The sequence below is a fragment of the Cygnus olor genome, chromosome 5 (assembly GCF_009769625.2).
Source record: "Cygnus olor isolate bCygOlo1 chromosome 5, bCygOlo1.pri.v2, whole genome shotgun sequence".
Classification (NCBI taxonomy): Eukaryota; Metazoa; Chordata; class Aves; order Anseriformes; family Anatidae; genus Cygnus; species Cygnus olor.
Window position 1 is genome coordinate 45,668,930 of NC_049173.1, and position 14,288 is coordinate 45,683,217.

The 14,288-nt window shown below is 35.6% G+C and overlaps 1 protein-coding gene across 1 annotated transcript in view; it reads left to right on the forward strand.

The window, feature by feature from the left end:
* Window positions 1-14,288, forward strand: part of NPAS3 (neuronal PAS domain protein 3) — a 614,752-nt gene that overhangs the window by 408,279 nt on the left and 192,185 nt on the right. The window contains 1 exon segment of the mRNA XM_040558338.1: window positions 13,695-13,784. Coding sequence (XP_040414272.1) covers window positions 13,695-13,784 — 90 coding nt within the window.

A 14,288-nucleotide genomic window follows, 5' to 3' on the forward strand; every position in this document is an offset into this window, starting at 1 on the left:
AAGCATTTAGAAATACTAAATGCTATTTAAAGCTGTAATATTTGCAAGAGCAGTTTATGCTGTGGTATCATTTGTATGAAAAGTGTAACATTTTAGTGTGTGATAGGACACAGCTTTTAAGTAGTTGGGTAATTGTGATTTTTTAAATATTACTACTTGTGACATATAGACTATAATTATTGTAGGTCATAGACAGTAGTATATGTTTGTATGTGAACCACAAAATATTGCTGGATTTGTACGGATTTGCTCCAAATCCAGCATGACTGTTGTATGTACCAGTAGATAGACTCTAGAATTTCCTTGTTCGTGATAAACTTTCAGCTTAAATTGTGATTTGTTTTCTCTGTGCATTTGCATTCTTGTCGGCAGCTTTCTGAATCAAATAATTAATTTAACAACATTTATACAGCTTAAATTTCTCCCTTTCTTAGCAATAACAAAATCTTTTGGTATAGCTCCAGCAACTTGAGGAATGCTTTCCAATCTGTGAGCAATGGATTTGACACCCAGAGGGATTTTAACCCATACTCTATGTTTTTGTCTAATCTATTTTACCTTTGAGGCCTGTGTACTATCTACAGATCAATCTGCCCATCTTAACGAACATATCACAAAGGTATCTGAAGTCCCTTTTATTTGGAATAAAGGCAATAGCAAATGTATCAGTTATTGGGATTTTATGTTTGGTTTGGTTTCAAACAACTCTTACAGAGCAGTACAGGAAACAATAATTCTGTTCTGGTGTCAAAAAGGTGAGATTCTTCAGAACGAAGTCTGGCATCAGTAAGAGCTTTAGGAGTGGGCAATGAACAGAATTTGATATTTAAATTTGTTACTGTAGGCTCACTAATAGCAAATAGCTGCGGTAAATGCATACTTTCTATTTGTTTTCCAAAACTGTTTTTATCATTTTTTTTCCTTTTTTTTTTTTGTGTGTTCCTAACTGGAAATTCTAGGTCTCCATTTGCATTACTATAGATGACTTTTCATAAATGATTTTAACAATAGCTTTTGATATCGGTGGGGGGCATAGTGGCTTCATTGCAGGATTAGGAAACAGCACAGGTAGCTCGTGAGGGAGAATTTTATTCCAAGAGTGTACAGCTAGAAAATGTGGCAAGATAAAATGTTGTGTAAAACAAGGATACTTTAAAGTTTCATGCAACATGAATGTCCACCTTTTAGGGTCAAAAAGTCTTTTGAATTTCCAAGTGTTCCTCTATGTTTATCTTCTGTTAAAAACATAATTGGGGAATAGAAACATCTTGTCTTAAGTGCAATTGGAAATCTGCTCTAGGAAGTTGAATTGTAATCCCACTAAGGATAGTACTAGGCTGAAAAACTGTTTAGATTCAAAACCTTAACTCAGAACTCAGACGGTCCTCTCAGATGTGGAAAACATTTGGTTGTATTTTTGCTGCAGTTATTCCGTGTGTGTGTGTGTGTGCTTCTGCACTTTCCCATCTGGTTTCAAGCCAGAATCAGGGAAGGGCTAATAAAACAACATTTCTTTTTCACTATAGTGACTGAAAACAGATTGAAAAAATTCAGATAAATGTCGGAACTCATTTAAGCATGACCACTTAAATTTATTTATTTTAAGTTAGAAGGGTTGCTGCCAATTAAAATGGCAAATTTACATGCAGAAGTCTATCTATGCTGCTTGCTCTGTTGTGCGTCATGCAGCATATTCATTTGGGCATAGTAACAGAACCTGAACTAGAAAGGCATTCACACGGCAGCATAAAAAGCACTGACAGCATTTAGTTGCCTGCATGATTTTGGCTCAAGGTAGGTTTCCAGTGATTTGAGGAGACGAAAGGCAAATGGAGAAAAAAAAATAAGCTACTGAGAGAGGTAACAGAAATTTTGAGGAAATTCTGTGGATTTTTTTATTTGTTTGTTTTTCAAAAATGTTGAAGTTAACTTGTACAAGAAGTTCCCACACTGATAATCCACAAGTAGGATTTGAAAGTAAACTGCACGAGGGAGAAGAGATGTTGTCAAAATGCAACATTACAGGACCTTCAGGTAGCAGGAACAGGAATTTAACGCTGCACAGTAATGATGCCAAGATAACTGAAGACAACTGCATGAGATTTAGAGAACCAAACAAATACCTAAGGTATTTCTTACGGTCTAAAGAAATACATTGCTTAAGGCAGGAGACAATAGCAGATATGTGATGTTTAAATCAAGCAGAAAGAAGAAAAATATCACAGTGGCAGCAGGGAAAGCTAGGATGTTATACTCGCACTGTGTGTTTAAAACATCATAGTTAGAAGAAATTAGAAGTGTTTGCTTAGTTTACGTTGGGTGGTTCTGAATAAAAAGAAATTAATGCTAACATTTGGCAAGAGTAGAGGAGTTTTCTTTCATCAGTTCCATAGATGAAGGCAATTTTACCTACCACAGTTGTCTTAGGGACAGACTTTAACCTTCAGGTTTGTTACAAATTGGAGTGAAACCAATAGTAACAGTGCGGAGCAATCATGTCAGTTCCTACTCAGGACAAGGGATACAACATATGGATTGTTGACGCGTGCAATAAATAGCATAGGGATGGTGTTGTCAAGACTTATTTGGGGCTCTTTAGGTAATGTGGTGAGTGGATTATTGACAAAACAGACAGCTCCTGTACTCTGTAGTGTCAAGGAAATTTTGAGCACCCTGTGATGACCAGGTTATTGATACTTTAAGCTGCAGCTGTTCCAGGGGCCCCCTTAAGGGCATATCATGACACTTTAGGGCTGTGCTGTAAAACCGTGTGGTAAAAATATGGGGGAATTTTTTCACATGGTTAATGTGAAACTGCCTTTCTAAGAAGAGAAAAGATGATCTTGGTTGATACCTTGTATTTCTGGCTTTTGCTGGTGGTATATGGACAAATCATAACTCAGTCACCCCTCCCCACCCCAGAAAACAGAGTTTTATTATGGAAATACAAACAGACCCTTAATTATCACAGCAGTCAGAGGTGCCACTGTAATCTATTAACTTGTATGTATAAAAGAATGTAAACCTTCTTCACTGAAAGAGCTGCTCTGTGCTGTTGATATGCTTGAATTTATGCAATGAACTGGTAAACAGCAAAATCCATACTTATCTTTATCTACACAGACACTTTCCCACTTTTGTATGAAATACACTTCTGGAGTGATACAGTCTAACCTCAAAACACTTGAAGGAAATACTGCAATCCAGCTTAGACATATTGACTTTACTGTGTAGAATGCAGATGTAGTGGACAGTTTTTGAAATACTTCTATTATTAATGAAGTCTCTAACTGGTTTCAAGAAATTGTTTTTCTGTTAGTTCCACATATTCACTGTACTCCCATGTTCCTTGCTCTTAACTCCACAGCTGAGTAAATGGAAACCAGCTCTTCCATGGGTAACAGAATAGCACAAGAGAATTTTCAGTGGACTTCCATCTTGTCTTCTATGGACTTTTGTGTCTAAGGCAGTGTAAGCTGGCTGAGGCTTTTTCAGTGCTCAGGCTGTTTTAAGGTCTCTCTGCTATGTAAATGATGTGGTATCTAATACTATAGAAACTCATAGTCCAGCTTTTACTACTGCAAAGGCTACTGGAGGGTCTTTTCTGCATTATCAGTCTTTTTTCAATGAACGTGGAGGAATTTTGCCAAGACTTCCGCCTGCTGTCAAATCTAGCAAAAACTATCCATGGATTAGAATGCTGTTAGTAGGAAGTCAGACAGACATGTAGGGCAGAGGAAACTATGTTCAAAGTTGGAAGAATCACTTCACCAGCCAGACCTCAAAGGGAGATTGGTATATTTTTTAATGTCTATCTAAATCTCAGTTTTAGTAACTGGAATGTTTTGTTCATGGCAGTCCAGATTCCTTTTATTTTGAGGGTCGCAGGACTATGGAATCAATAGTAACAGTCCTGGAGGGATTTCTGTGCTGGTCTTGACTCAGCAAACAGCTACTTTAACTTAGTCCAGCTGTAGATGGATCCTAGAAGTCTTCAAAGTGGACATCTATGGAACTGCTACACAGTCCCATAAGTGGAGGAAAGAATTGGTATAGAAAATGGATCTCCTGCATTGTTACTAGGATTAACGACAGCTGGAGGAATTCTCAGCTGATTAGGACCAGGTTCTGCCTTCTTTGTATTACAACATAGGATAAGAGGCTGAAGATAAGAACACAGAGTTTTATTTATTTTTCCATGTATCTTTAAGGGGTTAGTTAGAAATGGTGCTGGATTGAATGGACTTTGTATTTGTTCTTAATATCCTGTGATCTTATTATTTCTATATTCTGTTGTCTATAAAGTATTCTAAAGTCTATAAAATATTCTCAACATGTTCTTATTTCAAGAAGAGTATAAATCAGTATGATAGGCTAGGTAAAGGACTCAACTCAATTTCTCATTCAGATCTATTTTGGTTATCTGTATTGCCATCTCATAGATTAAAGATGCTAAACATAAGCCCCTCATCCTGTTTTTCCCTGAGCACAGTCTCTCTGCTGCTTCATATATATGAAACTGTGTGATGCAAGTGAGAACACGTACTCAATTCTGGGCTGGAGGGCTATTTCTAGCAAACCAATTGTCAGGATCAATCACCAGAGCATCTGAGCACCCACTGAGTGCAGGTGTTATTTTAAGAGTACAATTAACTCTATATCACAAATTCTTCCCTATAATTTCTTTTTTTCACCTACATTTTTTTAGGCAATAAACACTTGGATAGCTTTATCTGTTAACTTTCACATAGTATCCGATTGTGTAGATTAAAAGAAAAGCTTATCAAACAGGCAGGTATGTAGTGAACACGAGTGATCTGGAATGGATCTTACCTAAGCTGAAATACTCATACATAACACAAAAGGGCTTTAAACTTGTTACTTTGGAAACAGTGTCGTCATAATAATACTTGCAGCTCCCACAGTCAGTTGTGCTTGTATAGGCACTTATATCAGCACTACATTCCATTCAGTTCAGATTCCCACAGTCTCTTGCCCTGTGATCAGTCTGAGATGCAGATCTGGGGTTTTAGCCCTCACCCTACCAACACCCGCTATTTATCATATCTCCGTCTACTCAGTCAATTCACTCTTTTGATTTTGGCACTCGTGGAAGTAAATATGCAAGTGCTTACAGTATCAAGTCCTTAGGGCAGCACCTCTTGGTGCAGAAGTGCATATATGATTGTAATACTTGCACCAACAAAGGACAGAAACAACTTGATATTCAGATTCTATGTATTCAAAGCAAAGCCAGTCCACAGCCAGATATACATTTAACTCTGACCTGAAACAATCACATTCTCAGGGTAAGAGATATATAACATAATCTCTGTATGAAAATTCTTATTCTAAATGGTACAGTTGATTGTATTAGATGGTATGCAGTTATTGGCATTACAGTCTACTGTCCAAACAGTCTGGAAGCAAAGCTGTGAATCCTATATAATTGAAGGGTAGGAGCTCATCGGGAACTGGCATCATAAAGATGAAAGGTCAGTGCTTTAATATACAACTCCCACAAAATTGAATTTTAATTAAGTGTAACAGTGTTGAATTCCTCCCTCAGGAGTCCTTTTTCTTCCTTTTCTTTACACTAATATATATATCCCTTCTATCAGAAAAGAGAATAGCAAAGAAGATAAATATTCTGCCTAGTAAGATTTTAACTTCAGATGTTTTTAACAGTGGTTAGTATAGTATATACTAATGTAAATCAGTATTTTTGTTCAGTAACGAATCAATTATGCTAAAGAATGGAAAATGAACAGTAGCATTTGCCAATGAGAACAGCAGGTTTTGTCTTTTTATTTTGTACTAGTAGACCCCAACAATTGTCCACTGGTGGTTTAAATGTTGTGTGGAAAATTTAATTCTGTACACAGCTTACCTTTCTTAGTTGCCTTTCACAGATCTCTTCAAACAGCTCAGGCTGAAATTGCTCAGACTGAATAGTACAGATTATTCAGACTGTTAAGTAGTTCAGTTTTCAGATTGAAAAATTCAGGTTGAAATCAGTCAGATTGTAAACCACAGGCTGGAAACTGCTGAGGGAATGCACAGTTTATCGAACATCTTCTTGCAATAAACCTTCTGTAAAACTATTTTCATCGCATCTAAAAGATTGCTTATGATCTCCCACCCGTTCCAAAAGAAGCAAAGCTCCTACTTCCTATCTCTTGCTAGTGGGTACTACTCACCTTCTAAAATATTTTTCTCAAGAGAGGTTGCCTATTTCCCATCATTGGGGTGAAAAACAATTCAAGCAGATTCAAGAATTGTAGCAGATCATCAGACTGTTAAAATCTTAATGCCATGGAAGCCTAGCATGTAAATTAAAATTACCTACTCCACCGACTGGCTTCAGCTATGCCAGCACTCTACTGTGTAAGGCATCAGACCACTTCCTACAAATTGTTTAAATCTCTCATAGTACATCAGTGTCTCTACATGAAAACCTGCACGAAGAATTTCAGCAGTTTATCCCAGTAATTTAGATCAGTTAATCAAACAGAAGCATAATAATGAGCAGAGATATAGAGGATATAGCAAAACAGTGCCACTACTTGACCAAAAAATTTCACGGAGATAATTAAAGATCATCTGGCTTCTGTTATTTAACTTAATTTTGTTGTTCTTATCTGCATTTTGGCTTTGATATGGTTCTCTGCATGTTATATGAAAGGTTTGGCCAAAAAAATTATCCTCTGATAAACTGGGTGTAGAATAAATCCAAGCTCTCTGTCCTGGAGTTGTATTTTATTATTATTATTATTATTTTCACATTAGTGAGCCTCTCTATTTCTTTCTGGTAATAGCGTCACAATATAACCTAAGGATATTTTTCCCCCTACTGTGATACCAACTTTTCAGCAAGTCTAATAGCTCTCATGGTGCAGTTTTGTCTGTACAGTCAGGATGGCTTGGGACTTTGCAGCAATATAGAGTGCCCTTATAGAAAAAAAAATTACTGTCAACAAGGCAGAGATCCCTTAAAGTCATTTATTGCTTTTGCATATAAAAATTGTCAAACTCTTGATCTTTTTTTTTTTTTTTCCTTGAACTAGCATAACTCTGAGATTTGTAATCTTCCTGTGATTCTCAGGCTCATCTCTGATATTTGTCAATCTATTATCAGGGAATACACCTGGGAGTACACCTTAAGAACCTAGCTGCCAGCTTTCAAACATTATTCTTGCCTCTAAACTTTTCTCCTCTATACTTTCCGTTTGCAGTCATTCTGATCTGGAACAAAATCTCTTCATTTATTTATTTTAATAAAGTAGTAAATCTGCACCTACCAGTTTTTTCTGCTTTGGTTACATAAACAGTTATTCTGCAAGTCTGGTGAAAGATGCATCAAGGGAATCAGTAAGTTCACTCCTTTGTTTCTTGGCTTTAATCTATAAAACAGATCTTATTATTGACACGTTTATTTTTGGCACTTCCTTGTTGTCATAAATTGCATCCTGACCACATGAGCAAAGAGCACAAAGATGACCAATTAGGAAGCTGGCATCAAAGTCGTTCCAATCACATCCTTTAAGCTCATACTCTTGCATCATCTTTTTTCCTGCAGTTGTTTTGTTGCCAAATAAACATTGCTTTCTTGCCAAATATGTGTCATTGATTCACAAGGAGTCTATGGTCATATAACCATAGGACCATTATGGTGGACTGTAATTAAAAAATGGCAGTGGTATGAGAGATGAAAACAGAATTTTCTGTTTGTTGGGATTTTTACAGTATAGTAAAAAGCTTGTAGCCCAAGGAACACTGCAGTAAGCCCTATGCCTTTTTATTTTGTTCAGGCTTTGTTCTTGTTGTTCTTTGCAAGGTATTAATAAGACTAAAGAGGAGGAATAAAGCTTTTAGACATTTTTGTAAGTCAGTAGATGATCAAACTTCAGTCATTCATTTTTATTGGCGTATCAAGTATATCACATGTAAAATTGCATTTCCAAGAATAATACTCTAGTTGTCTCACAGTACTTATTTGTGAAAGCCCAAGGTCAGATTTTCCGCCTAAGTAGTTATGCTTTTGTATGTTGGTGTTGCAGGAGGATATTACTCTGATGTCTTAATAGTGAGAGTGCACTGGATGGGCACTGAAGCATTGAATCCGATTTCTGTTAACCATTGTTCGTGCCGTACATTTCATTTGAGACCCCTGCCCAAGAATGGCTGCCATTTTGAAATGAAACTTATGGTTTTGTTGTTAACCTTAAGCCATGCTATAACACAATAAATACATTATGTAATGATATGTTTATTGCAAGACAGGGACTATTTGCTTTAGTAAGTGTCAGTTGCATCTAATACTGCCTCTCGTTTAAGAAAGAGTAAAATATTTTTGCTGTTATGGAACGTTGTATGTTTAATTGGTGACAGGCTTTGTCCTCAAATTAATGCCTAGCTCCAGTTATAATATCATTATGTCATAACAGTGAAAAATTCTAATTAAGATGATCTGTTTGCCAGGAAAAAGTTTAGTGTATCAATTAATCTATTTTATCAGGGGGAGTACTCCCTACCTCAGCCCCTATCTCCTGATCAGAGTCTGAGTTATGAGAAAAACATCACAGATGCATGCTGCATTGGACAAAGAACACATGCATGCATTTAAATCATGTATATCTTACTTTTTACTGATGTAATTGTGAAATATGTTCTTTTTGCATTCATAATTAGGGGGTGGAACAGATGGTGAAGGCTTAGTTTAAAATAATCTGTCATTAAAATAACCTAGCCTACTGGTAATTCTTCACTCTAACTGGAGTTTAGGTCAGGGTAACAGGGTTTTTTTGCAGTGTTGGAATACACTAGAAGGAATTAGGGACTTCATGGATAGTATGAAATATGAGGATATTCTCCAGAAGGACGCTGTAGTAAGACCCCAGTGAATTAAATTTGTCTGTAGTGGGAATATGCAAGAATAGCAGGGACAAAATTCCTCTGACAAATATAAATTCATTTAGTGCAATGCATTATACATTAGCACATATTCGGTCAAAGTGGTACAGTGGGTTTCATATCCTGAAAGGAAATAACCTCACTATTCTACAACTACCGTAAGAGACACTTAGTATTTTGGGTTAAAATCCAGTGCTTTACATTTTCATATTATTCTGATGTCAGAGGATATAAATTATAATTATTGGCATTATTATTCAGAGATGCTGTAGGTAGTGACTTTTACATTTGAGTCTCACTTCCTTCATGTCTACCACATTGACTTGCTGGTATGTGACAAAGGAAATCTTATATCAGTCCTGTCTCTCTAGTTCAGAACAGTTTTCAGGAATAAGAAAACCAGCTCAATAAATCAGATACTTGCATGTCTTTAAAGCATTTATTTTAGTGTTTCCTTTAAGATTTCATTCTCTACCAGCTTTGAAAGAAAGCATATAGATTTCAGCATGGTATTATGATAAATCTTCTCAAGGAGGGGCGAGCATTAACATTTGTGTCGGTTCTTTTTCATCTTAATCCAACCTTGGTTAATAATCAGAAAATTCTACATACTGGGTAAGAAGATGTAATTAACCCTTTGACCCCAGAATCTTAATTGGCGCCTGTTGAAAACAGTGGGGCAGTTTAAAAAAAAATAAAAATTAAAAGTAACCTGTGGTGATTGAAACAGCATAATATATAATGGTTTTCTGAAATCAGAAGTACTGGGGAGCTTCAGCTTTAATCACATTTTGCATATAACCAGTAAGAGTAGGTTTAAAGAAGAAGTTGCCAGTCTTCCTTAAATTGAATTGTGCTTAAAATTGACAGGTGGGGTCACCCTTACCATTTTTAAGGTACCACACTAGATGGAATAGCACTAAGTTTATGAAAATCAACCTCATTTTTAAAAATAAAACCAAAATGAATTCACTAATACTTTCCTAACAGAAGATGCTATACCTTGATATTCTCTTCCAATGGAAACTGGCTATGTAATGAATACCAGTTGCCTTTTCAGGACTTATTTCTATTCAACTATTTCTATAGTTGATGATAACTTCAGAGCAGTGGAACAGAACAGTAAAACTGTTCAGAAATTCCAGCAGGAAATGACAATATGGAGCTCAGTTTAAAAGAGGGGCTTAAAGGCTGACTAAACCCAGTACACTTCTCACATTTGTTGTCTTCTTAGCTATACAAATGTTAGTATGAATAATGCTTCCAAAGATTTTTCATTAAAACAAAATTGTTTGTAAATAGGTAGTGTACAATGATATCATATACTCTTTTTCAGTATATAATATAACCTTTGTTATGTTGTCTGCCACCTTTCTCTGAAGTCTGTTGCTCTCTTGGCATGCACAAAGGACATACGCTTTATGAAAAATTGAAAAATTTCAACACGCATTACTTAAATAATAAATATTCATAAATAATACCTATGAATAACGAATGAGACAGTCCTTCAGAACTACTGTTTGACCTGTATAAGGAACAACAACATTGTCACAAAAGTGGTCCATCTCAGCCCTTTCATACTGGCAGGAGGAACTGCCTTGCATTGGACAGTGGCCGTTTCTTCCCCATTTTTTATGTTCATTTTTCTTTTGTATGAGGACTTGAGCTTAGTACTTCTAATGTCTTTGCATTTGGGGCATGGAAATAGTTAGCTGTTCCATTAGCTATCAATCAGTGGCTTTTTCAAAATATAATTAAATAATCTGTCAAATTGTCTCTATTGAACAAAATGCTGAATTATGTCAGTATTTGTACTCAAACATAACTTCAGGGAGCAAGGAAAGGAAATGGAGGAAGAAGGCAGGACCACCACATAGTAGCCTCAGTTGGCTTAATGAAGTGATTTTATGATGTGGGAAATGACTAGTCACGCATGAAGCCAAAGGAGTAGCGGGTATGCTCACTCTCCCTGCCAATCTATCAGTGATGCCTTCTTTGTACCTCACTTGTGAAACTAGGAGGCAAGTAAGGAAGTCTCCCAGAAGGAAGCAGATGAACAGGATAAAGAATAAAAACTGTTTAATGAAGGGAAAGATTTGGAGTAGATGAAATGGAAAAATAAGAAGGGAATGATGTTGCTTAACGCTTCTGACTTTAAGACTCTTCCCAGTTGCTGGTGACTTTGCAAATTTAAGCTATGAAAGTTGTAATTTCTTTTTGCTCTTGTGTAGACCTGAGATTAATTTAATTATATTGTTTCCAGCAAAACTGGTTTTCGACAGTTCCAGGACAACAGTGAGGAAAACAATTATGCCTAATCAGTGTTAAAAGCTTTGTACGAACTTGTTTCATTAGGAAGACTGAGCTTCTAAATAAGACGGTGCTTACTGAAAAAAGAAACATGACAGCCATTATTGACTTGGAGAATTATTTTTGCTGTTCTCACAAAACTCTATGCCAGATAATTACACAGTAATATAGTGTACTAAACAGAACAGATCATAAATAAACTGTATGGACCCTTTTTCCAGTAAAGGAGCAAGGGGACCACGCAAACTAAAAGCCTAGATATGTAAAAAATGAGACGAGGAAAATTGTTTTTATATGATACACAAAAATCGATGAAATTTCTTTCTTTGGGATATTAATGAGCCAACAAGATAATGTGATTCCAAAAAAACAGTCTTTAGCACATTAGTTATAAAAGTAATTACAGGGAATATCACCTGTCACAGCCATGCCAACTTGTAACAACCTGAGGTTAGAAAGAAACTTCTGGTAGGCTTGTCATTACCTACATAGCCAGTATTGGTACTTCAAATCCCTATTTTGAATCATCTAGTTACACACTGACAGATCCAGGAAGACCAGCCACCGCTGATAGGCCATTAGTCTGATTCAGTATGGCAATTTATTGTTGCTCTTGGAGAATGGCGTTCTAGTAAGGACATATATAGGTGGCCAGGGAATCAGTGTGACAGTCTTCTAACAGAGAATTAAACCAATTTCCTCAAAGGAACATGGGACAGAGTATTAGGAAAACTTAAACCAAGACCTTTAAAGATTTACTCTTCTGGTCTTTCTGTGACAGGGAAAGTGGATAGCAGCAGAAGAAATGATACATAGCTGGGGAGATCAAAGGTTTTGATTGTCCTTGTATAGATCTAAGTTTAAACTTCACTGCTCCAAATTTTCCACCTGTTATTGATGTTAAAATTCAAGGAACTGATGTTAATCATTTGAAAAGAAATGATGATGATTTATAAGAGGCCATAAATGGCTTGCATAATATAAATGTTTTTATATGAAGGAAATCTATGCAGATTTACATTTTTATTAATTCATAAATATAAATTAGAGTCTTTTTTTAATGCAGTAAGACTTTGTATTCCAATATGTGGTATATTCGTTTTAGAAAACACATTTGAACTAATTTCACCACCTACTATATCAGAAAGGGGAGAACACTTCCCAAAGACAATTTCTGACCAGCAATGTGTTAGAAATTAATCAAGGAGCAGAAAAATCAATAAAATTAAAAAGCCTAAAAAATCACTGTTCTGTACGTGAAAAGGAATGAAAAAATTACATGACTTTGTTGTCACATTTTTCTTCAAATTTGTGTGCCTCTGTGACCTTTCTTTTTTTTTTTTCCAAAATCATGTTGGTGTCTCAAATGGTACAGTTATATTTTTGCTCTATCTTTATGCCAAAGGAATGTTTTGAGTGGGATGTTTTGGGGTTGATTCTTGCTCATCTTAACGTCTGGGGAGTTTCTTATTCCCTGAGCTATTTTAGCATTTGAAGTTTCTATGATTTTGTGATTTTACTTTTTCAATAGTAAATACTTTTTTTTTTTTTTGCTAATAGTCAGACTCATAAAAAGCATAAAACATATAGTATATAAAAGACAGTTTCTTCCTATTGAAGATTTGCTTATGTTCCTAGAGGTATATTTTCTTCTTGATGTGCAGTGATTTATTCCACATGTCGGTTTAGAATATAGTCCTTTGTTTATTAACTGCAGTCATGTTTCAAAAGGTATGCATTAATCTGTGCAGTCATATTTGGATTTTTGCAGTTGCAATGGAAACTGCATGCAAAGACCTAAACCTGTCAAAATAAACTCTGATCTAGAGTTTTACACCAAAGAGATGAAATTCATAACATTTCTGTAGACCTAAGCTGTAAACATATTTGACAGTAATCTGCTGATTGGCTTTGTTTGTTGTCTCACAAAAGGAAAAGGGTGTGTGTGTGTGTGTGTGTAATCCTCAATTCATTAACAAATTATTGAAGTCCATAGTGATTTGAATTATGGTAGAATTTTCTCTTTTTCAGTTTTTGTAAGTGGAAATTCTCTGCTTTGATTCTGGGGGGGGGGGGGGGGGGGGGGGGATCTTCTTACATACTGTTTGATTGGAAGGTTATTTGTTTCTCTTATTTATTTCTTCCTGTTAAAAAAAAAAAAAAAAAAGTAATAATAAAATAAAATTGAAGAACACTTTATTTTTCCATATTCCTTCTATATGCAAATGAGATAATTTTATATAGTATATGGCAGATGTAAGCATGACAGTAAGTCCTTGAACTTTGGAGTATAATCAGATATTGATTTTTAATATGTAAATTCTATAAAGGAATTCTTAATGATTCAAATCAAAAACACAGGAATCTGAATATTTTGCTCAATTTGTTCTGTGATGCCTTTGTTTGAATCCATTTCTGTCTGGAATTTGGAATTTTAATTATCTATTCACTTTTCTTTTCTTTCTCTGCAGTCCCTGGATGGATTTGTATTTGCACTAAATCAAGAAGGAAAATTTTTGTACATTTCAGAAACTGTCTCCATCTATTTAGGCCTGTCCCAAGTAAGTACATGCTTTCAATTCTAAAGTATACTTGTGTGTGATGTGTTCTTCTGTTTATCATTCTAAGAGAAATAATAGCCTGATTTCTGTATTTTGCATGGATTATTGAATTAGTTTTTTTCAAATTGCATCTGGTTCATTCTGAGATGTAATTGAAAAACTTGTCTATCAGTATTGGACGTTCAGATAAGATAAACTTGTGCCTGAAAACTTTTTTGCCATGAAAGATCATTATTAATTTATTGAGAACAAATGAAGTTTCTTTTCTCAGTTGTTTTGAACTTTAAACCTCTGTACCTGATAGGAAAGGGACATACTAATAGTACTTCCCTTGTGTCCTATTACTGGATGTTTATGGAGTACCCTGCATTATCTAGGGAGCTGACACAATGACAGGGAGTCATTTGGAGTCAAGAAATGCTGAAAGAGACCATTAAAATGTCTTGCAGGGAGGGTTCGAACCAGGACACATTTTGCCGCTTCCACAAATGTTCACTAATACAA